Consider the following 26,588-nt stretch of genomic DNA (forward strand, 5'->3'; position numbering starts at 1 on the left):
AAAGGCATATAATTTTACCTCTTTATTCATATGATATTACTCGTCATGTATTTTTCAACCACATCCGAATATAAAAGCAGAAATGCATTAGTTTTTCAAATAATGAAAGAGTAATTTTCAATTGACGTGAAAATCATAGAAAAATCCGTTAAATAAAACACGCGTGTTTGCGAAATGATTTGTTTTTACATCTATTTGCATGCTCCTAATATGTGCATGATAATCAATGTAACATTACAAAGTATGTTTTCTGTGAACTACAAAGTTTGTCGAAAGTGACTTTGATTTGTTTTATCGGTTGACTTTACAATTGGCTGCTTGTGAACTAATTGTCTATGGCTTCTGGTATCGCCGCTCCAATTTATTATACCTAATAGAACTTTGCAGAAGAGTATTATCTAAATCATATTTCATTTACCTACTCTTCAACAATAAGCCACAAAAACGAAATGAGCACAAATATTTGATCAGCGGGTTTTCCTTATATACGAACAGCAGAAATATCAGAAACGCGCACAATATGTATACTCATAGCTATCAACCTAACCGGCATTGAAAGTGAAACAAACGATTTAGTAAATAAAGTGTACACTATACTGTACTTCAACACTATTCTGAAATATAGTAACATGCAAGTCCAAAATAGTTATTATTTTCTGTACTTGTCAAGTTGCATCGTTTTGTTTGGATTGTTTGCATGCATTTTTTTCTTTCAATATTATGCCATCGAACCACCCGTGCATCTCGCACACCAACTCATTGCGAAACAAAGCGATGCGCTGCGTAAAAAGAATCAATGAAAACGGGAAAAACTATCCAAAACTATGAGACGGAAAATGAAAATTTATGCTATTTTCGAAATAATTGTTGTATATATTATTATACATTTGAATTACCCATGAAATTCCGCATCGAACAGTGTTTTTCAATTTTCGATTCATGTTGTCAGAGCGGAGTTATAGCCATTTTCTTGCTTCAAAAGACATTCCAGGCTTCAGAAAGGAAAATTTCAAAAATCCAAGCATACTTAGTTGTAGAAAATTTAATTACGAAGAGATAAGTATTCTTGGATTTTCGAAAAACGCTTTTATTTTTGAGTTAATCTCCGAGAACGAAAAAATCATTTTACCTGACTTTCACGTTAACAACCCTGGTGGTTGTTCCGTGGTTCTGAAGAGACGAAGTCGAAACGCAATCATCATGACTAATTATAATTTGATTTACTTATTTTATTATTTTCATTTTTATACACTATTCTACACTTTTTATGAATTTGCTAACTTTTTATCATTTTCTAGCTTTAATAATTTTTAAATTTCTTTTGCATCATTGATTTTCTATAATTTATTCAGTTTCTTCGAGGTTTTATTCGTGCAGAACTCGAAACTGTGTGTACTCCGCCTCTAGTTGGGTGTCTACTTATGAGAACTAATGAATTATCCAGAAGTGAAATGTGTGAGAAATGTCTCATCTCACTGCTAGATGGATTAGGTCGGTTTTGCTTTATACATACCGCACGCCGCTTACTTCGATCAATCAACAAGTTGGTCATAGATGGGAGCACTGAAAATTGCAAATATTTTACAAATATCAGTTGTATACAGTATTCGATAGAAAGTTTTTTTTCTAAGCTTTCTGGCAATATGCAGATCGTTTGATAAACGTAGTCAACCGTTATTTGACGAATTTTTCCAATAGCAGCCATGGTACGGCGTAAGTAGATACAGACTGTCCTGTGTGCACAGCCACACCGTGTGAACTGATTAATTGTGAAAATATTTACGTGCCAAGTATCACAGCAGGAACATGTAACCCCTGCCTCGACAAGGTAGCAGATCCTGGCGTATCGTTGTTCCTACGGTTTCCCACCTTATGGGCCCTACAAAAATAAATTCCGCTGATTTGCTGGCGCGGAGAAACCGCCTAGATTTGTTTTCTTTTGATTTCACGCCACCCTCCAGGAAGTAAGAAAGGCGCCCATCAGATTCAACAGCAACCAGCAGAGAGCCTTCGCTGGCCAAACGAGGGAAATTCGGAAAACAAAATTCACCGCAAGGATACCCACCAACTGTGAGTGCAGGGGACCAAACTGCGCATGAGAGAAGTTATTTTGCCTTCGCCGATGACTGGTCCCGATGATGGCACGCTCTGCATGAGTTCATTCGAGAGGTTCTGTTTCGGTTTCATTATTGTTAAATTCCGCTTCCTTGACAGTCGCATTTTCGCGCCATGAAACAGGAAAGGATTCAAATTCATTCTCCTGATTATCAACGTTGCTCTCTTCCCAAGTTGTGTGGTGATGCTGAGAGCTTGTCACCGCACAGCACTGCTGTAGCATACATTCCGGCGTGGATAGCCGACGTGTGAACAGCTTGTTTTCATCAATCGTGTTCTAGTGAATGGTTCTGAGTTGTTGTGAACATGTGATTGGATTATGCTGAGCTGTCCTTTGGTTTAAATTGTTTCAAGTGACGTTGAATGATCTAGCTGCAGTGTAAGTGAGAGGGTGCTTTACATGTGAAATTATCAATAGTTGAGTATCGGTAGGATTGTGCGTTGTGATAGGGAAACATGTCCAGAAGGAAACAAGCTAAACCTCGTGCACTTAAACGTAAGTCAATTTCATTTAGTTACGTGTTCTTGGTCAACTTAACTATTGTCAAGCTTCATTTGAAATTTATGAAAGCTATAGAGCAAACCTTCCTGCTGCGTATATTTAGATCCGCAAAGTCTATAGTTATTTTCCGCTGCTTTCATAAAGTCCCAAGGGATCCACTTGTTCGTCCGTCCATCCGTTCTCGTGGCGCTAGATCCAATGCTGCTGACTCTCGTGTTTCGTTGCTTGAATCCCATTTCCAATTCAGTCCGGACACTACGACCACACATCCTATCCCTTCTCCCGGTATCCTGATTCTGTATACACTTTTATAATAACCATTTTCACACTGCTGGAACGGAACGGGCAATTCTTTCGGGACCGCCAAATCCCAAGAGACGTTCATATTACAGTAACGTCAATATGAAAATGAATGTATTATTATAACGTACATATAGCGAGAGAACTCCGGCTAATGTCGAGGGAGCCCTAGCTCAGCGCTCGAAGCGAAAGACAACCGAACGAGTGTGAGAGAGTGGGCCTTCCGAGTGCAAAAGGGACCAAAAGCCGGGAGATGAAATTGGTGAAATATACAGACTGTGGAGACCCGACCATAGTCCGGGGGAACAGGTCGTGTGAGAGTGAACCAGGGGTATGATGCGCGGTTGTACTGGGAATACACATTTTCACAAAATCGAGAAACAGACCGTAGCACACACTATGCTGGCAAAGAGGGCTTCGAGCTGCTCTGCTGGGGCTGCTTGCTATTAACTGAGGGGGTGGTAACTGGGTGGCTTTGTGATTCTCTCTCTCCCTGTGCACGGTTCGGTCGGTACTCGGCACCAACGTGAAGAGCGAGATGAACAATCAGGAAAAGTAGAATGGAAAACTTGACTATATGGCACTGAAGTGCCTCAGTAGCAGCAACAACACCAGCAACAGCAGCAGCAGTGCTCCACAAACAGAGCAGTGGAAACAGACTCCTACTCACACAGCAGAACACACGTGAACATAGACAGACAGAGAAGTTCATGTCTCTCTTGGGAATTCGCTCTGTGCTCGTGCACCGCACCGACGGAATATCCTGGCCGTAGCTGGTGCTATTGCTTTTACCAGCAGCGTATAGTCATAGTGAAGCCACTACCGATGCTGCTTCTTCTATATCTGTTGATGAGCAAGCGTCATATTCCACAATGGGTCGTGAATGGAACTGAAAAAAAAACTAAATCCCGTTGAACAGAATCGTCAGTTTTCGACCTATTGCTGCCGTACAGTTCTGTTTCGCGGGAATTAGAATCAGAAAAATGTGGGTTCATTTTCATGAACCTGATGCACGCGCAACATTCTAGCTGCCGCACATTGGATCAAAGTAAGCTTTGTCGAAAACATTCATAATATAGAAGCTTACGCACGGAAAAAATACGTTCATAAATTCATGAAAAAAATCACAATTTCGTGAACTGAACGATTTACGAAAACCGTGGCCACGTTCCTGAAATTATGAATAATAAATCTCGTATTCATGAAACTATGCGTGTTTCCAAAAACCTATTTCGCACCAAAACATTGGAATATTTGGTTGGGTTACTGTGGTTGCTTCCTTGACATGTATAGTTTTTGTTATGATTCTTGATCATAATTTAGGGATACACTATATCAAGTAAAAGAGCCAACCGTTTAACGAGGTCTATGATTTCAGGAGCTCAGTCACTATTTTTTGTAATTTCTCATCACGTTACCCTGATACTTTATTCGTCAGTTTATTATCGGATTTTTCTGGTAGAGTAGCATGATCTATCTTCATGATTTTGGGATCACTTAATTACGATTTTCGTAATATCTTTTCACGTTATTGTTAAATTTGGTGACGAGAAGCGTGCTTTATGTTCGTGATTTCAGGATCTTAATAAAGATTTCTAATATTTTAGTCACTTGTAGTATGATTTATGTTCATGATGTCATGATCTTAGTCTTGATTTTCGTAATTTGTGTGGACGTTATCGAGATATTTTATTCTAGAGCTTACTAAAGGGCCATTCATATACAACGTGGACCGAAAAACCTTTGTTTTTGACCCCCCGTCCTCCCCTTACATGGACAAGCATTGAAAATTAATGACTTTCTCGAAGTTTTCGTTAAGTAGTATCATTATTATCGTGATATTCGAAATTTCTCTTCGCCTTATCGTGATATGTTATATTTTGGTTACAATCGGATTTTTTACTTGTGAAGTTCGCTAGCAGCAACCATCGAAGGCGAAGGTTATATTTTTTTTGAAATTATCCAATGCTTTCCAGTTTAAAAATGAGAATGCCTAAACTAACATCGAAGCTAAATTAAATGAATTTGTTAAGTGAAGATACGGTATTCGAATTCTATTCGAAAGGCTGAGATGTCCACCAAAAAAAAATCAGGCCGCCACAACAAGTGTCACTTCAGTAGTATTCGAGGTATCTTCAATGGCGTGACAGGGAGTAGCCAATCGTCGAAACTTGTCGTTTTTAGTCGGATTTACGCGAGATTGGGATCAACAATGGAGGAGTTCGAACTAGAACTGAGGTAAAACACCAACCTGATGTTGACTGGAGGACACATTTCGCTGAATAAAGTTATAGTGGAAAACTGGGAAGTCGGGAGTGTAGTGGGAACAAGTGTTTACAGGAGAATATAAAGGCATAACGGTAAGTCTTTTCCAACTTCCATATATTATTGGCAAGTTATCGGTTAGTCTGTTGTACAACCGTTTTGACGGATCCAAACGATCCAAAACGGATTCTCGGTTGTTCTCTTTCACAATTTTTTAGTTCAGCTTTTAGAATAGTGCTTTTCATCCGAGAATGTAGGATAGATGAATAAGTTGTAGTCTAATATACTTACTGATCGTATCAAAGGGAGTATAAACAAACAGTACAAATTGGAATGGGCTTCTCTCAGGAATTTTAACTAAAGCTCACGGAAAAGCATCTATTGTTATTGTTAATATTAAATCAAGGTATGTATAAGGTAAACAGCTGAGGCACCTTAAAAATTTCTGCATTACACTCGAGTAAATAAATTTAGTTAACACACTAAATACGCTTCAATTCCTTGTACACGCTTTCGTGACAAGGGATCGAAAGTTTGATTATAATGCTGGTAAAAGTGTGATACCCGTATTATAACTCTCAGCGAAGCTTGTCAAGGAGAAAATGGCACCGCTAGGTCTCTGTTATTCTGAAAAGGGTCATTGGAATATCAGTAGAGCTAACATCTACTACATCCCGAGTCTTGTTGTGGCATGGGGTGATTAGGCCATATGCAGAAAACTTTTTTCATAATAACACCGCCGGCCAGTGGGATATAGGAGGTTCGAGACGACACTAGGAATTTTCTTACGACATGGTTTGCGGCGGAAGTTTTGCAAAACGAAAGGCAACACATGGAAAAATTTGACTCATTTCGGAGCAATGACGCGATATGATGTTTTTCCTTCCTAACGATATGGAAGCACTTACTCCTGCACACTTCCTTTTCGGGCGTCCGCTTCTGGCAGCCCCAGAACCCGATTTAGACCACATCCCCGAAAATCGGCTCGATCTTTGGCAGAAAATGCAGTGCCTTACTCAACATTTCTGGAAGCGATGGAACAACAAGTACCTGTTTACGTTGTAGCTCCGTTACAAGTGGTCCACTGTGAACCAAAAATTGCTGAAACTGCGATCGTATTAGTTCGTGATGACAACCTCCTTGTCGGAAAATAATCCATGGGAAGAGTGCTTTCTGTTCACCTCGGCAAAGACGACCTCGTCCGAGTCGCTACTGTGAAGGTTGCTGGGGTTGACATACCCATAACACGTCGTCCAATTACCAAGCTTTGTTATCTGCCAATCGAGGTCGATCCAGCAACCCTCGAACTAGGTTCGTCGTCAACGCACAACCGAGACGTGCCTTCCATGGAGTCGGAAACTCAACCAGCTGGAGCTGGTCGATAGATGGATGTAACTACTGCTCTTTAGCAACTAAAATCTAATGAAATGTTATATTGCAATTACCTTTCAAAGTGGCCGTCATGTTAAATACTTAAATTCGAATTTACAAAGTAAACTTAAATTCTGTTAAAGCTAAACATACAATATATGTGCACTTATTATTAGGTGTAGATCCACTCTACGTAAATATAAAAATACATAGCTGGATCCAATCCAGCATAACATATGATCGCTTTGCTACCCGTCGGCCACTTTTGTCAAAGGTGGAAATGAACAGTCGAATTAAATCTATTGAAAGGAACTCATCATATCTCGTCATTGCTCCGAAACCAGTCAAATTTTCCACGTGTTGCATTTAGTTTTGCAAACCTTCCGCCGTGAATTCCTAGTGTCGTCTTAAACACACACTATCGATTTTGTTACTCGGGTGACAATATGGACTGGATCATAAAAGTATGACCGATTCGCAGTATCTTGTTCTTATATCACGAACATGACTTTTGTCTCTATAATGTGTTTTTGGTGATCAGGGTAGTTTCGTTTTCTATCCAGACATCACACTTGAATGAAAAAGTGATGTTCGAAGTCCTAATAGTTTCATTACATTGGCTGCTTGTACCAATTACTGGTCACTAGCAGCTGGACATATTTATATTAAGTAATGTACTAGAAATATGTCATGTACTAGGAATCATGAATCAGTTCACGAATACATGAATAATTCATGATTTTGTGAATTATTACACGAGCACGAATGGTTAGTCGTGACTAATAGACTAGGAATCAGGTCAGTTTACGTATCCATGAAATGATATTGTGAATCATTGAATCGTGAATAATATATTAGGAATCATGAATTATATCACGATGATTTGAAGGATTCATGCGTAAAACTCTGAGTTTTGTGATATAGTTCACGAGAAAATATCCAGACTTTTGATTTTGTAATTTAAATCACAACCACGATTCCAGATCATGATCAACATGTAATAAATCATGAATCAGTTCACGCCGTATAGTTGGACTCCGTTGGACTCCGAATACGGAACCCTTCGAACCGGATTGGAGGAAACTCCAACCAGGAAGGATCGGTGCGGTGAGTACACCATTGCCAATTGCTGCTAACGCGATGCTACGGCAGACACCGCCCAAGTAACCAATAAGCATTATAACGTAGCCTAATATCTGCTTTAGATCCACATATAAAGCTGTCTTAAAGAGCCGTGAAGCCCTAAATACTGGTATAATGCTAATATTATGCCAGAAAAGGCGAAATGTAGTGCTATTACTGTACAGAGATTGACAGCTCGTTTCTGCAGTACTAATGCTGATATATAGCACCAGCGCACAAATGTTAATTTTGAAAGACATATTGGCAATACTAATGCCATTAAAAAGTTTTAGTTTGCTGTCCGCCATGGTTTTGAAACCATTTCTTATGTTTCCTTTCGGTATGATGAGCAAAAAGGAAAAGTTTTAAAATAAGATGTTCTGTTTAAAACCGTAATTGTCGCTTTTCTAATGCATCGTAATGAATATCCTTAATGGGTTTTCGTTCTCACATAATATGAATGTTTTACGAAAATTACTTTAGTCAGTCTCGAACTTAGATACCTTGCCTCGTCCTTCACGGTAAGTGCGCTGCGTTTGCTCCCTAGGCTATATTGCACATGTTCGATTGAAATGAAATATGCCGAATATAATCATCAAGAAGAGTTGCATAACAAAATAAACCCACAGCATTACAATAGCATTAAATCGGCTTTTTATTTGCTCTATAATGGCACTAAATGCACTTGTAAAGCTTACATGCTTAAAAGATCCTTGAAGCATGTACGCGTTATATCAGCTTTATATACGCATATAGAGCAAGCGATAATGCTATATGTCGGCAGTGCAGTTATGCATTATTGATGCTAATATAGACCTTCATTGCATTGTTACTGCTGTAATGGAGTTTCAATGCAACATTAGTTCAAATATATAGCCAATATAGTGCAATGGCTTAATGCTTATGGTTACTTGGGCGATGCTACGCCAAAGAACAAAGATTTCGACTCAAAAAATAAATCTACGGTATTTTCAACAAAATTGTTACAAATACAATATTTAACAAATTTGCTGAAGACCTCAACTATTTAAACAAAATTTGAGTTTTACTTTAGTTCAACCAATAATGTCAGATTTTCAAATTCATTAAAGTGTGGCAATACCTTTTTCAGGCCTTAGATAGAGTTATAGAACATAGGTGTCATTAAAAAAATATTTACAATGCATTTCTACAATTTAAACTTGTTTAGATGGTTGAGGTTATCAACAAAGTTGTAGAATATTAAATTTCAAACCTTTTTGTTTTGAAAATACCATATACATACCGTAGATTTATTTTTTGAGCCGAAATCGTTGTTCTTTTGGAGTTTAACTTCAAAATTTGTATTTTTGTTAACTTGTCCATATCGTAACCGCACTTGATCAAATCAATATGTTCTACGTGCTTGTAGGTATGTGTAAAACATACCATTTTATTAATAGCTAATAATGTAAATAAAAAAATGAATATAAATAAAAAATGTATTTTATGTTATGAACCTTACATGATTGTTTACCCAAAGAATGAGTCCTACTATATTCTGTTACTTTGTAATATCTAATTTATTCTTGGAATAATAGAGTATTGGAATAGCCAAAGTTTGGCTGCCTATGAAAACAAACTTTTTTTTATGAAAAAAGTGCAAAATTATATAGAAAATAATGTTAGAAGTCAAAACATTGAGTTAAAAGTATTGTTTTTTTAACAAAAAGTTGCATTATTAGTGAATTTTGCCAGATTGTAGGACATATTAAATTAATCAAATAAGGTTTTAGCATGGAAAAGTAGAAAAATTTAGTTTAGGTTCTATTTACAGAAAACAACAATTTCGCCTCGGCAGAATGTGTGCAACAATTGAGCAAAGCGAAATTAGTTCTGGCAAAATTCTGTCGGCATTCAGCGCGTATTATCAGCACCAGATGAATCCTTTCGAAATTACCTGAGAAGGTGCCTGGATACTATATTTTTCGAATGCCGAATTGATGGTCATCGTTTTCTTTAAAAACCGATTTCCGGCACACCGTGGGTAGACTTTTGCGAGCGAATTTAGTTTTGATCCTAGTTTGACTAGCCGACAGGATTCGCGGACAGGACTGACAGAAATCTGAAAGAACGGTTCCCCCCTGACTCTCTGTTTTCTTTATATCTCGTTAAAACTACAATTGACCAACACTATTGCAGTGAATTTCAGCTCATTAAAAAGTAACTTGGTTCACTCGCTCTTGTTAAGAGCCGACTCTTTTGATGAATTCGTGAGAGAAATGTTCTTCTCTAGTCTCGATAAGTTGTTGATTTTTCAGCATAATATCCTAATAGGGTAGACGAGCCCTTATTCATCTCATTAGCCAGTCAAATTATTTCGATTGTAACTCGGCTTACGGTGATTGGGTTGCGGTTAAATAGGTATCAGCATCCTTGCTTCATTTCTTAAGAGGCAGCAACATAAAAAATCTGGTTTTTATAAAATGTAAAAATCGCTCTGAAAAGAAAAAGTAGAACAATGGCAAATTAGTCAAAATTTTTCAGGACGAAAGTGAGCGCTGAAATATTCGGAAACAATAATCACTGATTTTTGAACAAAATTACAAGGTTTTACAATTTGCACGTTTAAAATACTCTTTTTTGCATTCATCGTTATAACACAAAATCAAAGCAATCGAAGCAACTGATGAATTCTCAAATGTCAACAACAAGCTCAAATGTCAACAACAAGCTTTCAAATCCAAAAAAAATGGGATTTGACAGTGATGCAGTGTTCCTGAGTGCAAAATTTTGGTCAGTGTTTGTTTTGCACGACTTCCGATTTTCCCGTGATGACATTTGCCAACGTTGTTTTCGTTGTACAGAAATTTTGTACAATTGGAAAAAAAAATTAAGGAAAAATTCATGCGTTTATCCTACAGATGATTTTTTTAAATTTTTATGAAGCAGAAGAATACGTTGAAGAGTACACGTGAATAATTACCATACCCCAACCAATTCTCCGCGAACAAGCGTGTATTTTTTTCATAACCCATACCCACCCCTAAATTATTCACATGGTATACGGATGGTACAAGATTTTAAGGTTGGAGAGTGAATCGGCAAAAATCAAAAACGAAAAAAGCAGTTTTTTTCCACACCGAGTGTTAGATCTTCATAAAAATCAATCAGCAGTACTGTAACAACATTTTACATAAGCTGATTGATTTTTATGACGATCGAACACTGCTTTTTCGTTTTCGATTTTGGCATATCTTGAGCGTTTTTTCAAAACGTCATATCTGCAATGAGTTACTCTCTTTGTTTACTTTCTCTTCTGTTAATAATTCGGTCACTTTAACATTTATCCCTCAGCTCTTTGCATAATATGCTAGTTAAAACCACCGTCTTTCGACCTGTACTGTAAAATAAGTGAAAAGTGTTATAGTGACGCCGTAAAAATCGAAAGAGAAAGTATAAACAGAGAGTAACTCATTGCAGATATGACGTTTTGAAAAAACGCTCAAGATATTCTCTCTCCAACCTTAAGTTGACTTAGTAAAACCACAATACCATGACAAGGACATGTTCTAAGTCAGTATCAGAGCGATACCCGCATTATCCTCTTCACAGAGATAGAGAGAAAGAGAGCTCACAATTATCACCCGGTGTAATTTACAAATTGATAAGGGTCGCCATATTTTTTCAAATGACTGCATAATCATGAATATCCTCTTGCAACAAACGACTAACAAAAAGTGGAACCCAGAGCAAAGTATTAAGTAAGTATCTTGTGTATTTTATTCGTTTCACTGCATTCCAAATTCGCGTCTCAGGGCACTTTGCGGCAATCATCATGACCTGCCACTCTCTTCCACATCCGGCATGCGGGGAGGAAGTTGACACCAATGGTGCCCGATTTTTTGTCGGTATATGTGTATCTATGTGTGCTGCCGAACGCGCAAAATGGAAAGACCATGTCTATAGCATCGTAGTTAGGTCTCGGGCAATACCAACTCGCCAGTGCTGGACCAAGTCGTAATAAAAATATAATAAATGAACCGAGAGCGCGGGAAAACAAATCAAACGGTCACCGGGGACCCTTTTAAAATTGTAAAAATTAATGGATATATGGAAGCTGGTACGGTGTTGCTTCGAATGATATCCAATATGAGTGCGGGATATACCGTTGGGCTAATATTCGGTAGAACTGCCCTTCTGTGCCCATCATCCAGTGTCGAGTGCCGAAAAAGGGCTATGCGGCGAACGCGATAAACTTGGATCAGCTCTATGGGCAATGGACACAGCGAAAAAAAGGATCCGAAAATGTCATGCATTGAGCAATGTGGGTCATCTTACTGTGGCTGCAACGCTACCACATAGATGGACAATCACGACAGTCTACCCTAAAACTCGTGGAATCTTCCCAACAGCTGGGACAACATAAGTTAATGGCATTTTGCCGGGTGTCAATCAATTACTCCGGCTTCCCGCTATAGGGTGTAAATATTTTCGCTTTTCACCCCAGAAAAGTCGTCAGTCTGAGCTGATTATGTTTGCCACCCTGAGAGTGCCACCTTTACACTTGAACGAAAGTTAGTGTACCATTAATAATTTGAATCGGCGCGCGGGTACAGACACGAGTCATGACGAGGTAAAGCTTTCTACAAGGTGCGTTTTCGTGGATGCAAAATATAGAAAAACCTGATAGACGTAAGTTCAATGTACTACAGCTGTTAGAGAGGTGAATTATGTATGCCACAATGCGTAAAAGTGACATTGCTTCACTAAAAAAAATGAATAAGTTCGTGGCGGTCTTATGATTTGAGTTTCAGTACTTTTAACGTTAATTTACAAAGCCAATTTTAACCGTTTGGTGTCACATGAAGTAGTGGTCTGAGGTTTCGAGATCACATAAAATCGCAACGCTTCATGTATTTTAAAGACATGCGATATCTAAAACACCAATTTTCATTTTTGTTTGTTTATTTGGGCTTTAACCTGACTAATCATTACATTTCATTTTTAAATAGGTTTGATAGATTTTGGTTTTGCTGTCGTTAGAATCTTCTGCTGATGTCTTGATTTGAGCTGCGGGAAACCTCTTCAGCACTCCTAGGAGTGTGGCAGAGGGCCCACGATTGAGTAATTTAGCCATGAAATTTGGACCACTTTGGTTGTGGAGGATGCTCTGGGCTGGCGTTGCGGTTCTTGTACCTGTGAGGCGTTCCCTGTGGTGTCGGGCCTTGGGCGGTCTTCCCAGTGTCGCAGCGGGATGGTAATGGGGTCTCTAGTTGACGAGCAGTGTATACGGAAAAAATTACGATTTCGTAAACTGGACGATTGACGAACATCGTGACAAAGTTCCTGAAACTATGGATAATAATTTTCGTATTCATGAAACTATTTGTGTTTTGAAAAAAAAACTAGTTCGCGCCTGTTATTACCGTAACATTGTATTCATAAGTTTACTATCGGATTTCTCTGGCAGAGTGGCACAATTTATATTCATGATTGCAGGACCTTAGGTACGATCTCCGTAATTTCTGTTCAGGTTATCGTGATATTTTAGTCAGGATCTTAGTCCCGATTCTTGGTGATTTATTCACGAGTAGTGTGATTCATGTTCGTGGTTTCAGTTCACGATTTTCGTATTTTTATGTACATCGTTGTGATATATTCTTGAGCTCAGTTTCGAATTTCAAACGTGGAGTACTCATGTTTATGATATCAACAGTTTTATCATGATTTAGTAATTTCTGTACGTCTTATCGTGATATGCTGTTTTTTAATTACTATCGGATTTTTTACTCGGAACAACGTGCCTACATGAACTGGATCATAAAAGTGTTACTGATTCGCGGTATCTTGTTTTGTTAACGATATTCAAAACACGATTGTGGTGCTCAGTGCAGAATTGCACGATAATGGAAATGATTATGGATATCTTTTAAATATCACAATTACTCAAGATACATCGTGAATCATGTGCTAGGAATCATGAACCAGTTCACGAATACATGAACAATATTTTATGATTTTGTGCACTATTTCACGGGCACGCGTGGTTAGACATGACTCTTACACTAGGAACTATGAACCATTTCACGTTTCTATGAAAAAGATTTCATCATTTTGTGAACTATTTCACAGGTACGCATGGTCAAACGTTTATAGTAAGAATCATGAACTAGTGTCCAAATCCATGAATAATATTTTAAAATTTTGTGAACTATTTCACGAGCATGATGATGTTATGAGTTTGTGAATTATTTCTGGAGCATGAATATTGAACCATGACTAATATTTTAGGAATCATGAACTATTTCACGATGGTTGAAAGGATTCATGAATAATATTCCGAATTTCATGAAATACTTCACGAGAAAATATGTTCTAATTTTGTTAATTAATTCACAACCACAAAAACCAGATCATGTTCAAGATGTAATAAATCGGGAATCAGTTCTGATGTAATAAATCACGAATGATACTCAGAATAATGTTCCTAAATCTATGAATAAAACCACGAGTTAACCTTTGGTTTTATGAATAATCCTCATGAAGTTGTGAACTAATTCATGTACAGAAAATAGGTAATAGCATGGCGAAAGTCGTGACTTAAGTTCACCAAACAAAAACGAATATTTCCACTAATAAAAGCGTTATGTAGGCTTTAATGAAAAGTAAGTGAACATAATTATAAAACACATGATTTTTGTTCATGGTCCTGTTTTCGTAACGAAAAAACTTGATTATTCCAGAATAGAATTTTATTCACGATTTTGGGAACAATTTTTTGCCATGTAGGTGCTTCGGAATAGACATCTCCAACGCCGAGGTGGTGTGGCAGACGGCTCATTGGTGGTGCTTGATGTTGGTCGTTAGGGTTTTGCTCTGGGGAAGGATGGAAGGATTACCTCCTCTCGAACTAGGTCGTTGGCTAGTATGTCTTGCATAAATCCCACCAAAACGCATTACCACCGAAGGCTTCTCGCGCTCCTGGTGGTTGCAGAGGAGGTGCCCGACGGAGAGACGGGTGTTGCAGTTCTCATTCTGGTTTTAGGACGCTGGAGATGGTGTGCGCGCGAGTCACCTTGGTGTGCCCCACTCGGAGTCGGGAGAGTATATCTTGCTCTTTCTGGTTGACCCGATCTGTACAACTGTCGGTGATTCCCTGATTTTTGTGTGTGGCATTGGGATCTCCGCCAGTGGTGGGTGAATCCGTTGTGCAGATTGGTGTTGAAGTTTCTGTCAATATCGTTGGTTGGGGGTTCGTCTGGGAGTCTGGGTCACGCTCGTATGCTGTGTAGGTCTGTGTTTCTTACGATACTGCTATGGTCAGGGATCCAGTGACCAGTGGGTCTGGATGGCCTTTGGTAGATTGTACGAAGGGATGTGTAGATGTTCCGGACCCAGTGTTTACGGCGAAGATGTTGAAGCCGGTGGCGAGTACCCAGCGGCCAACCACGACGACGGCCGCCTGGAGTGATATTCTGGTGCGTGACATCTTTTTCCTCAGGGCCACCAGGATCATGTCCTCCATGTAGACAAATACGTAAACGCCTCTGGGTTGCGCAGAGAAAAACGAGTACATCCTAACAAGAAATAGCATCATAGCTAGTACTTAAGCTTGCGGTACTCCGTTAGTCTCGCAGAGCTCCTGGGATAATCTCCCGCTGATGCAGATCCGGAAGCGGCGATTGGTAAGATAGTTTTGGATGAAGATGCCGAGGTGCTTTTTCCACGTCGAGGGAGCCGAGTCCCTTTCGGAAAGCGAATTGTCGTGGGTCGATAAGTTTGTGATCTTTCAGCCACGTATTCAGTCGCCGGTTGACAATCCTTTCCAAAGACAAATCACGACAAGGCACAAATCTCCGACAATATGGGAAACGTTCCATTTCGGCCAGTTGCTACTGATTCCTGATTATTGTAGGTGACTGTGGAGTCGGGCGTGAAGGTGGTCGGTGAGGCTTGTAGTCTGTTTTTAAGCTGGATGAAAACAGCGAACAGAGCTTCGTCAGCAGATTAGCGGTGAAAGTGGCATCTTTTTCCTTGGCTTCTTAACCAAAAGTGGTTTAACCTAGCACACCAGGACCTAGGCGCAGACGTTAAGAAAACCAGGCGCACCCGCACCCGGGAGATGATCCTGGAATTAGAAAAGCTAGTCCTGGAGCCCAACAGCTCTGCTTACAAAGAGCTTACCGCGAAAGCCATGCGTCACGCGGTGGGAGCCTAGTGCCTAGGCAACCATCCCATGCAAGGTTGTGACTAAGAGAAGCTCTGAAAGATCCGTATGAGAAAGGGACCTTTTGGTATGCAAGTTAGGGTTAGGTTTCTAGTAGAAGCAGCAAACAATGGACTAAAAACCGGGAAGATCAAAGTAGGCTGGTCTGTTTGTCCACTGAGCGTCTCAGAAATCTGAAGTTTGCTTCACGTGTCAATAGTTCGACCATTTTGCTAGAAACTGCAGTGGACCTGACAGGAGCAAATTATGCAGAAGGAAGGCCATAAGGCTTCAAAGTACCTGATCTGTGCAAACGAAGAAGGTAACAATCACGCTCCAGTATAGATGTGCGGCCTTCAAACAGGTGGCTGTGTGATGTAGCTATAATCTCGATGCCATACCCTAGCCCGGCCAGCGATGGAAACTGGATAGCGACTTAGGCTACGAATAATTCCTGAAATATCCATTTCAGGAAGTGGGTCATCGCCCAGTTGAAAGCTTTGTAATCACCAAAATTATTGGAGTTTGCTTCTGCAGCTGTACGCACCTCAGCAATGGACGATCGATCAATTCACAGAAATGCTCGCCATAGCCACTGATTTCAACGCTTGGGCAAGAGAATTGGAGTGGGGGGGGGGTCGCTTCACCAACCCAAGAGAGAGCAGTTTACTCGAGGCTTTTACAAAACTGAGCGTAGATGTCGCTAACGATGGTACCACCAGCGCGTATCGCCGAGAAGATTGAGAATCAGTTATTGATGTTACCTTCGGCAGCCCCGGGCTGGCAGGAAGTTTAAACTGGAGAGTGTGCGATGGGTATGCCCACAGTGACCACCAAACGATCCGGTGCACCAATGAAAGCAATAGGCAGTTGGAAAACCAAGCATACAAGGCGACACGAGCCGCACTTAACAAGAAAATTAAGCTCAGTAAAAAAAGCCTGTCTAGAGGATCTACGTTGCTATACCAATTCAAATCCGGGAGGCGACGTCTATGGAGTGCGACGATAAGAGGATCGGTGGTACCACCGGATAGGTGGCTGGAGATGATGTGAGTCATCGTAGAAGCACTATTTCCACAACATGAACCGACGGTTTGGCCTTCCACGCCGTACGTGGCTGAGGATGATCACGGGAAAGAAGCTCGAGTAGCCAACGAGGAGCTGATACCAGTGACTGAAGTTTTGGGAACCAAGAACGCCCCGGAACCAGACAGTATTGCCAACTTGGCTCTAAAAACAGCAATCCTAATGAACCCGGACATTCTTGGAAGCGTGTTGTAAAAATGTATCGACGATGGTAACTTCCCAGGCCTCTGGAAGCGACAAAAGTTGGTATTGTATACGAAGGCAGCCCCCCGGAGATCCTTCAGCATACAGGCCGATCTCCCTGTTCGATACAGTCCGCGATATGCTGGAAAGAGAAATCCTTAACAGTTTTACAACATACACGGAGGGAGAGAATGGCCTATCCAATATATAATTCGGTTTCCGGAAGGGTAGATCCACTGTGAATGCCATACGAACGGTCGTCGCAGTTATGGGGACTGCGCAAAAGCATTAGAGAAGAGGAAACCGTTACTCCAGAGGGACGCTGAACTTAAAGATGCCTTCAACAGTGCTGGTTGGGTTGCAATCACCAATTGACTGCTCAGATTGAGAGTTCTCAAATACCTCTGTAGGCTTCTAAGGAGCTACTTTCAGAAGCGGACACTGGTGTACGAAACTAACACTGGAAAAGACCCGTTTTTTAATAATTGCCTACCACACTCCCCCACACCAAAGAACTCATACAAGAGCCCCCTGGTAGTGGACGCAACTTGTCTCAGTCCATGAAAAATGACAACAAAAGCAAAGAAAACAAATGAAACAAACTGAGCTGAAACAGACATGTATATATATCTGATGTGCAATTAAGATAAGATAATTAACTAAGGTGGAATCCCAGTGGAAATAGATTTCCTGTTAAGGGATCTACATTATAAATTAAATTAAAGTTAAGTTAAATACTGCTGACGGATGTTTACATCAAATTACAAAACAATACCATTAATTAAATATTTCGTTACCATAACAATGGGTGTTTCCCAGGGTTCCATACTCGGTCCGAACCTTTGGAATGCTATATATGACGGAGTGTTGAAGTTGTACCTTCCCAGGGACGTGAATATTGTCGGTTTTGAGGACGTTGTGATGTTTCTAGTGATCGGTGACTCGAAGGAGATAACGAATGTTATAGGGATCGAGACTCGAGAGGAGTTCGTAAATGAGCCCGATCTGATGCCTTAAGTAAGTGACAACATCAGTGGCCCAGTGGGATAACGCTGTAAACGGTAGATGGACTCATCGACTAATCCCGTGCCTGCATCGCGTGTGATGATGTAGAAAAAACGCCTGAGCACGTTGTCTTCGAATGCCCACGTTTCGAACACTAGCGAAACGAAATGAGATACATCGTCGGTGATAACGTCAACATGAACAATATTGTTCAACGTATGTGAGCGGGCGAAGAAAAATGGGACACTGTGAATATAACAGCCGTTCAGAGAATGTCAGGATTGTAACGAAGATGTCAAGATGAGCCACGACTAGCAACGTAGCAGTACAGAGTTTTGGATCGTCGAGGCGCCGATCAACCGGAAATCATCTCTCAACAAGAATCGTTGGACCGGCTTTGGTACTGGACAAGCCAGTCTACTGATGAGAAACGAAGGAGACCATCAGGCGCGAACCGACGTAGGCTAGATCCACCGTCGGGGATTAGGCTGAGCGTCACGTATTGTCGGCAATAGGTCGTCGGGGTACCTGAGAATCGGAAGCCAGCCTGTATCCAGAATCGCAGGATTGACCTCGGCACCTGACTGATCAGCATCGTCGAGAACTCTCGACGTCGAGGAAAGGCTCCACCGCCAGGGACTAGTTCGAATAAATAATGAAGTAGCGGCGTCTGTGAATTGGAAGTCACCCGCCACCCAGAATCGTATGGCCTACCTTGAAATCTGCCCATTCTACCCAGTTTCGGAAGATCTTTCGTTGTTGGCGAACTCTTCGTCGAAGTAGCAAACATCCACCGTCGGGGACTATTCCGAGTAATCCGTAGCGAATCACTGGTTTGAGTCGGCGGGGCATCAGTGGACCGGAAGCAATCCTCCATCGCTGGACAGACCTCGGTATTCTACCGGACTGCATCCAAGCAAGAATAACGCTGACGTTAACGGTTTTGGCAGCCTTTCTTTCATCGGGGAATTCTCGGCTTTGGTAGGCTAGCTCCACCCTCATGGACTACGCCGAGTAGCACCGATCACAACAACTCACCAGTTTAGAATCGTCAGGGCACCAGTGAACCGGAAGCCACCCTCCAACCGGAATCGCTGGATCGACCTCGGCATACAACTGGTCAACGCAGAGAGGAACGCATGTCAAACATCTTGCTGGAGCATAGGAGTTTGCAGCAGCAGGAGTGATGTGGCGGAGTTGAGATCAGCGAACTAGCAGGCCTAGAATCAAGTGAAATGCATGACTCTACTCCCTTTCGGGAAGCCTTACAGCAGTTAGTCGGAGCTTTGGTCAGAGCCGTCGAAAGGAAAGAAGTTTACATATTCCTCAACTCTCAGATCACCTTATCGTTCAGTTGCAGACAATTGGGGGCAGCTATGGCGTGTTGTGGGCATTGGTGTTCTTGTGGAGGCCCGTGTTCTTCACATGCTTCAAACCCCCTTAGAAACCGCTTCGCGTGATGTGCCGAGGCGAAATCCGGCCAGAATACGACATCGTTCTTCGGGCGGTGTTTCTTAACGAAGGCCGCAATTTCCGATAAGCACTTTGTGTTGAATACCTCCACGTTGACCACAAACTGCGAAAAAATGAAGTCCGGCTTAGACATCCCCTTCCTGGGGGACGTGAAATAGCCCCATTCCAGCCACTGTCGTCGAGCATCAGGTACGTCTCGTTGTACATGATCACAACCACGCTGCGCTTCACAAGGAAGACATTTCTGACGAGCACTTTCATCCATGTTTTTTGGTGGCCGCTTGCGCTTCTGATATGGCTGGCCTCGGCTTCAGCTTCTTCCATGTTGATCAAATACTTTTTGACAGTCTGCCTGGTCGCACCGGCCTCTCAACCCCAGGCGCGGAAGGATTTCGCCACCTTGCCTTCCGTCTTTGGCTACAGTGCTTGCAAAACTATTTGATCACATTTGATGCTATCACCTTTCTCCATGAGCGCCAGGATCTTGCTCTGTTGGGTGCTCTGTTGATTTCATTCCGACACAAAGTGCGCCAGGATGACGGACTTCTGCGGTCCGGAGTGTAGCCGGCGGTAATTACAAACCATCGAACGCAGTTGCTTCACTACTTTCGCCATGGCTGCCGTATACGAACTGTTGAAGCTGACATTTTTTTTTCTGTATATAGCCTGCTTATATTTATTGACGATTCACCGGTGGACCCATCAACAGGTGGCAGTACTTTGTCTCTTTTTCAATGCAAACGTTTTGGTATATTACTCAATAGGCGAAATTATCATCTTGATTTAAGGATATTTGGAATAAAATTATCTAATCTGTTAATATTTGAATTATACGAAAAAAATGAAAGGGGCCAATAACATATATCAAGGCTTTGCTTGTTACCCAAGACACTTATCCACCTTCTTTACTGTGAACACTCACTAGTTACACGGGGATATGAATAAAGTATGGTATTTGTATCTTTATGACACTGGTTCCCGTTTGGAATTCATCTATCAAAAAATAATCCACAGCAGAAGCGACACTCAAAACCACCTACTTACTAACGTGAACCGTAGACCTCACATTTAATTATCGCACAATGTACCCTCCAACTCGTCAGTGGGGATCAACTTGATAACTTGCTGGGCTCAAAGTTAGTCAGTCATTCTCGAACAGTGCTAATTTACTCTTAATTTTCGGACAGGTGCTCGCCAAATGTGTTTCGCGCACCACATAATAATGGTGAACTTCTGCCTTCTCCCATTCTAGCTGACGGCGAGGACGGCGATGGGATGCTGGAAAATCGTGAAGCTGGACTTTTGCATGTCAACGATAACAGTGAAAAGGAAAATGATATGCCAGACAATGGCACCGATGGTGAGGAGGAGGAGGAGGATGACGACGATGATGATGATGATGCTGATGACGATGGCGATGAGCCGGAAAACAGAGGTGAGTTGTCAACACTCTTCATGTTGCGGCAAGGAAAAAAAAAGGTTTGCAGTGCCGCAGTTGGTACTACTGTCACTTTAAGAAAATCGAAACTTTGCTGTAGCTACATAGCCAAGCACCAACATCTTAGAGCCGGAAAGAAGCTAGCGGCCTCCAGTGTTTTTGTGGAAGTCTCATTTTTACGTAGCGATGCTCCCGGGGATTCCCACAGCAATACATTTCCGGACGCTGGAGAATACAGTTTGTTTTCAGTTTTCTTCTATACATTTTACCAAGGAAGGTTTCATTTCGAACGGGAAAACGTTATTCGCGTCACTGTGTAGTGTTTTCGTTCGTCGCTATGTTTTTATCCTTCGCTCGCTTCCGCTTGGAGCACATGGTCCTCACGGGAGCAGAAAACGAACGACTCCTCGACAACGGCATCCCATGGGAGTTGAACTTTCATATAAAACGAAATAAGTTTCTGCCAGAAGCATAGTCGGAATCGGATGGTCTGAACCACATTTGCGATTTGTTCCATGGGGACACGTGGTGGATTGTAGTTTTGTCGTGGTGTTTGTAATAGTGTGCGGCTGTGCTGCCTGAATGGGTTGAATATTCAAACTAAGTGCAATTTTATAATTCAAATGTCAGACATCATTTCGCTCACTTTGAAATAAGCAAATAAGCCACGGCAGCGACCTGCCACACTTTCTAAAGGCTCACGGGAATAACCCAGAGCAAACGAAAATATTCCATCAAATGTCTGGCTGCCGTTACGAGTGATGCTGGCTGGTCTGGTTGGTTGAGTCTTGTGTGAATATATTTTCTCAGACACTTCATCCACATACAGCCAGTGGAAGCAGCGTGGCGCAAAGTTTTGCTGAATGATGGTGCAAAGAACAAGCAAAGGCAACCGATATTGACATATCCCCAAAAGATTGGAGGTGCGGCGGAAAAAAGGGAGCAATCTCTCGAGGATTGCTAGCATAAAGGGTGGTGCTGTGATAGCAATGATATATGATTTGTTCTGTTAATTCATATGTTCAGGGTAACAGCATTCTACCTAGTCTTATCTTTTCTGTTATATCTTTCACTTTTTAGTTTCGATCGATGTTTCAATACAATACGAGCACACTCTAGACACATAGCAAAGGGAAAGGTAGAAGCGGTAGCAAATGGAGCACGCAGATACAGTTTTCAGTTTAGTTTGAAAGTTGTTCTCCGTTGAGAGGGCACATGCGGATTTCAGGTGTCTCATTGTGCATATTGGCAGCGACTATGCACATTGTCATATGTTTGTCAGCAGTAATATACTAACGAATTCACTGAGGATTGGAAAGTTTCCGCTGGCATGGTATTGGAAAAATATGAGAGAAGTTCGCAAGACGGAAAGTAGGAAGTCGCGAAGAAGAATTCTAATGAAAAGATTGTCCCAAGTGAGTCGGTCATTTGAGGGGTCAACCCTCCCCCTCCTCAGAGGGTTTTGAACTACTTTTGAAATTTACGAACAAATTAGGTAAAACTTGAGTCACACGCGCATATTAACGTCACTAGCATGACAGGGAAATTTTTTTTCTGAACTACACTACTTCCTACATCTCTGTATCAGAGACAAGGGAAAGAGGAAGGACAATGATGACAGGGAGAAAAATATAAATTTTCGGTTTGAGGCAAACGGGAGATGGAGCATCAGGGAAAATCGTGAAGCCGGGTGGTCCTTCTCGAATCGGAGGGGGGGTTCCTCCAGACGATTTCGAGGTACAGCTCAGCTGTGGATCGGTAACACACTGACTTGTGCGTGTGATGTTTGTGCTGTAGGTTCCGTGTTTGTTAACTCTTTCCACAGATATGCTTCGTGTCACCTTGCATTCGCATCAAATCAGTGTACGGTGCCGGATAATGGCACTTCTGAAAGTGATAAGAAAAATTAAAAGGGCTGAATCTGTATATTGATGGTTTTTTAGAAAGGTGTATAGGAGGGATATGTACATCTCGTACCGGGACATTGGGTGATCTTTCTCAGACCCAAAGGGAATTCAATAGTGACGATCCGGCGGAACAACACTCAGCACATGCCCTGACAACATGTTCGATATCATGATAACCGTCGTTATAAGCGCAGATACTATTCACACTTTTCGCGAGCCCAATACCTCCAAGATGAGCGTCTAACGTGTAGTGATTGAACTTAAGCCGAGACATCACACGAATGAAGTCGCGACCCACATCCATTCCTCTAATCCAAGGTTTCCTCGTTATAATCGGGATGATAGAATGTAACCACCGTCCCAACTCTCCCTTGTTCCTCGATGTCTGCCAACTTTCTAGCGTCTTCCAACGAGAGATAGCATAGCATTAACACCTGCACAAATCGTAGGGTGGAATTGCAGAATTGAGCATATCTATTGTCATATCAGTTTTCGCCACGATCTGCAATGACGTAGACCCGTTTATTTCACACACCTGGCTACGTCCTTACAAGTGTTTTTATTTTGATAATAGTCCGATCATCTACTTTTTGAAAACGCTCGGAACCGAAACAGTTTTCATAGATTGCGGAGATAACAAAAGGCGAATTGAATGTATATAAACCTATACTGCAAGTTATACTAATACTGATAAAATTACCAATGCATACGCAGCTCTCCTGAAAACAATATGATCAAAATAACATGGAAAAATTTCACCGGGAACTCCGTGGTGTCTTCACAACTTCCGGCGGAATGCCGGTACACGTGGGACTCCTAATAGTCGGCGAGCGACTTCCCAACTGTCGTCTGGGCTTCACACCAGCACGCAGAAGCAGTCCCAAAAGCCAGCAGTTAAAACAAAGTAAGCAATGGTCTCTTGTTGGCATCACGTACGAAACTGCCCTCCCGGGAACGCTGCGCCTAATGGCTCACTGATGATTCACTATCAAAAACAAACTGTTTTTTCAATTAAAATGCACAGTAGAAAACTGACAGCGAAAAAAACGTTCTACTCCAGACGAGAGCTCGCCTACTTCGCTTTCAAGCGTCTTTCAACGAGAGGTATTGAAAAATTTATTGAAGCGGATTGGTCTTTCGTAGAAGTCACCTTCTAAAGACTTAAACAGGCCATACACGATACGATTTGTTGTACGACGGTCGTACAACCGGTCGTACAACTTGTGTCGAAACGACCGTCTGAACGATTATCGCAACGTGTGTGCCTCTGTCGTACGACTTGTAGTACGACCCGGTCGTGTCGTATGGTAGTTTGGCATGCTTAAAAACTGGTCGTACGACCAGTTGTATGTATGAGTGAAAATTTGTTGGTATTTGTTTTTTCTGGCAAATTCGGCAATGAATCTGTTTCGTTTGTCGTGCAGATCCATTCACCTAGTGGTGTAATTGTGCATTTCTTTTTACTATTATCATGGCAGGTTATACTCGACATTATACATAAAATTTATCCTTGTTGCATATGTCACCAAGATTCAATGCCAATGTCCCGTGAAAAGTATATTAGGCAGTTTTGATAGAGTGCTTTATCTAATTTATATCTATTCTTCTCGTTAAGTGAGACTTTCGAATTAGGTCTCAATTCTTCATCGTTATTTTACGTAAACGTGTAAATATATAAGTGCAGTGTCCACTTTAATGTTGTTTGTACCTTTTGCAAAAACAACTAGCAGCATGCAGGGGCTCATACGGGAAATCGAATAACATTTTCTAAAGGACTGACTATTCATCAATCGTAAGACAGTTCTGAACAAATCGATAACAGAGGAAAGTCGATAATAGTTGGAACGAAGAAAATCTGTATGCTGACTAATCATATTATTCGGCATGGAAAATCTTTTAATTTGTCAGGACAGCCTATTAGAATATATAGGCACGATTGACACGTTGTTATTATTTATGCAGTTTTACATTTCATATAAAAGAAATGCATAGAATTCGCTCAAACTTTCAAGACTTTTTCCTTATATAGAGTGATTGGGGCAAATAGGTATGGGGGTACAATAGGTAAATGGCATTATCTTTGCTATGTTATTGCAGAGGTCACTCGTGTTGCGTGAATTAGATGCATGGTAGAGAACATCGCCTCTAAACAATTCAAGGTTCCTTTCGAAACATTACGAGCTTTTGTGAAAGAAAACTACTCGTGATCAATGAAAGCGCAACAGAAACTTCGAACTACACAAATTTTTGGTAGTTTATTCAGAGGTTAGTATAACGAATTCATACGAGCTTTAGCAAACCTACTGCCATTTGGTGATTTATTCGGGTAGTTTATTTTAAAAATGGTTTTTCCTTTCTCATATAATGAAAGGCTATGCAATCACTCGAAAAATGGAATTTCCTACCGAGGCCCGGAGGGCCGAGTGACATATACCATTCAATTCAGTTCGTCGAGATCGCAAAATGTCTATGTGTATGCGTATGTATGTGTGTATGTATGTGTGTGTCAAATAAAGTCACTCGATTTTATCAGAGATGGTTGAACCGATTTGCACAAATTTAGTTTCATCTGAAAAGTAAAACGCTCCTATAAGACGCTATTGAATTTTTAGTTGATCGGACTTTCGGTTCCAGAGTTACGGGTTGAAGTGTGCGTTAACACAGCAATTCCCCATACAAATTGGTAACCCTACGCTCCAGTTCGTTCAACCAACAACCGCAAAAGACGTTTGGTGAACAACGAAAAGGAACAAAAAAAGAAATCAGAACTGCTCGATTTGGCCTATAAAACCTTAACGGAGGATGAAAATGAGTTTCAGATAATTAGAAAACGTATAGCTTTTCAATTAAAAGAATTATCGGAATCTCAACGAATTATTGCAGAAAAACTTATATCGGATGCTGTGTTTTACGCAAGGTTGGGCAAACTAACGGATGAAGCCGAAGTGCGTTGCAGATCTGTAACTCACATTCAAACCATTCCTATCATCCAATCACAAGCGACGTGTTCCACACCAAATGCTGTGGAACAACAAATGTATAATCAAGCATCGCAACCACATCTATTATCCGATCATCCAGAACCTCATTCAAATGAAGAATTGAACGAATCTCAAACAGTCATCGCTGGAACTTCTTTAACAGAATTTTTTGAAACCTTTCTACCAACACCTATGTAACTCTTTTGAATATTTTACTTCCCGTTCTGTATGTTCATAATAATATGCATATTAAAAATCACTGGATTTAAACTTACCTTTAGATAATTTTCTTTAAGTGCTTCATATATGGCCCAACACGTTTCAGGAATTATTTTGCCAATTGCTTGAGGCGATATAGCCGCACAAAATTTAAGGTCCTCGTAAGAACTTCCTGTTGCAAGGTACCGTAATGTAACAACCAATCTTTCGCGGGCACTGATCGCATCTCGCATTACCGTGTTCTGCTTTGAGATTTTAGACCCAACCATATCGAGTAGAGCATTAAATGTATCTTCGTTCATACGCAAATAGTTTCTAAAATCTTCAGGCTCTGTTACACTTAACTCTGAGAGTAAATTCATATGCGTATGAGTCGATCGATTTAACAGCCAATTTTTGGACCACTTTCTCCGTTTCTTAACTTTTTCCTCATTGTCTGTTAACAAAACAATGG

The 26,588-nt window shown here is 41.0% G+C and overlaps 1 protein-coding gene across 2 annotated transcripts in view; it reads left to right on the forward strand.

The window, feature by feature from the left end:
* The first annotated feature begins 2,266 nt into the window (after nt 1–2,266).
* LOC131686731 (zinc finger protein 423 homolog) overlaps nt 2,267–26,588 on the forward strand; it is a 241,361-nt gene continuing 217,039 nt past the window's right edge. For both annotated transcript variants that reach the window (XM_058970665.1, XM_058970666.1), the window contains exons 1-2: nt 2,267–2,611; nt 20,842–21,024. In XM_058970665.1, coding sequence (XP_058826648.1) covers nt 2,572–2,611; nt 20,842–21,024 — 223 coding nt within the window. In that variant the 5' untranslated portion in view covers nt 2,267–2,571. The remainder of the gene's footprint in view (nt 2,612–20,841; nt 21,025–26,588) is intronic.

The sequence above is a fragment of the Topomyia yanbarensis genome, chromosome 3 (genome assembly GCF_030247195.1).
Source record: "Topomyia yanbarensis strain Yona2022 chromosome 3, ASM3024719v1, whole genome shotgun sequence".
In the NCBI taxonomy this organism is placed as follows: Eukaryota; Metazoa; Arthropoda; class Insecta; order Diptera; family Culicidae; genus Topomyia; species Topomyia yanbarensis.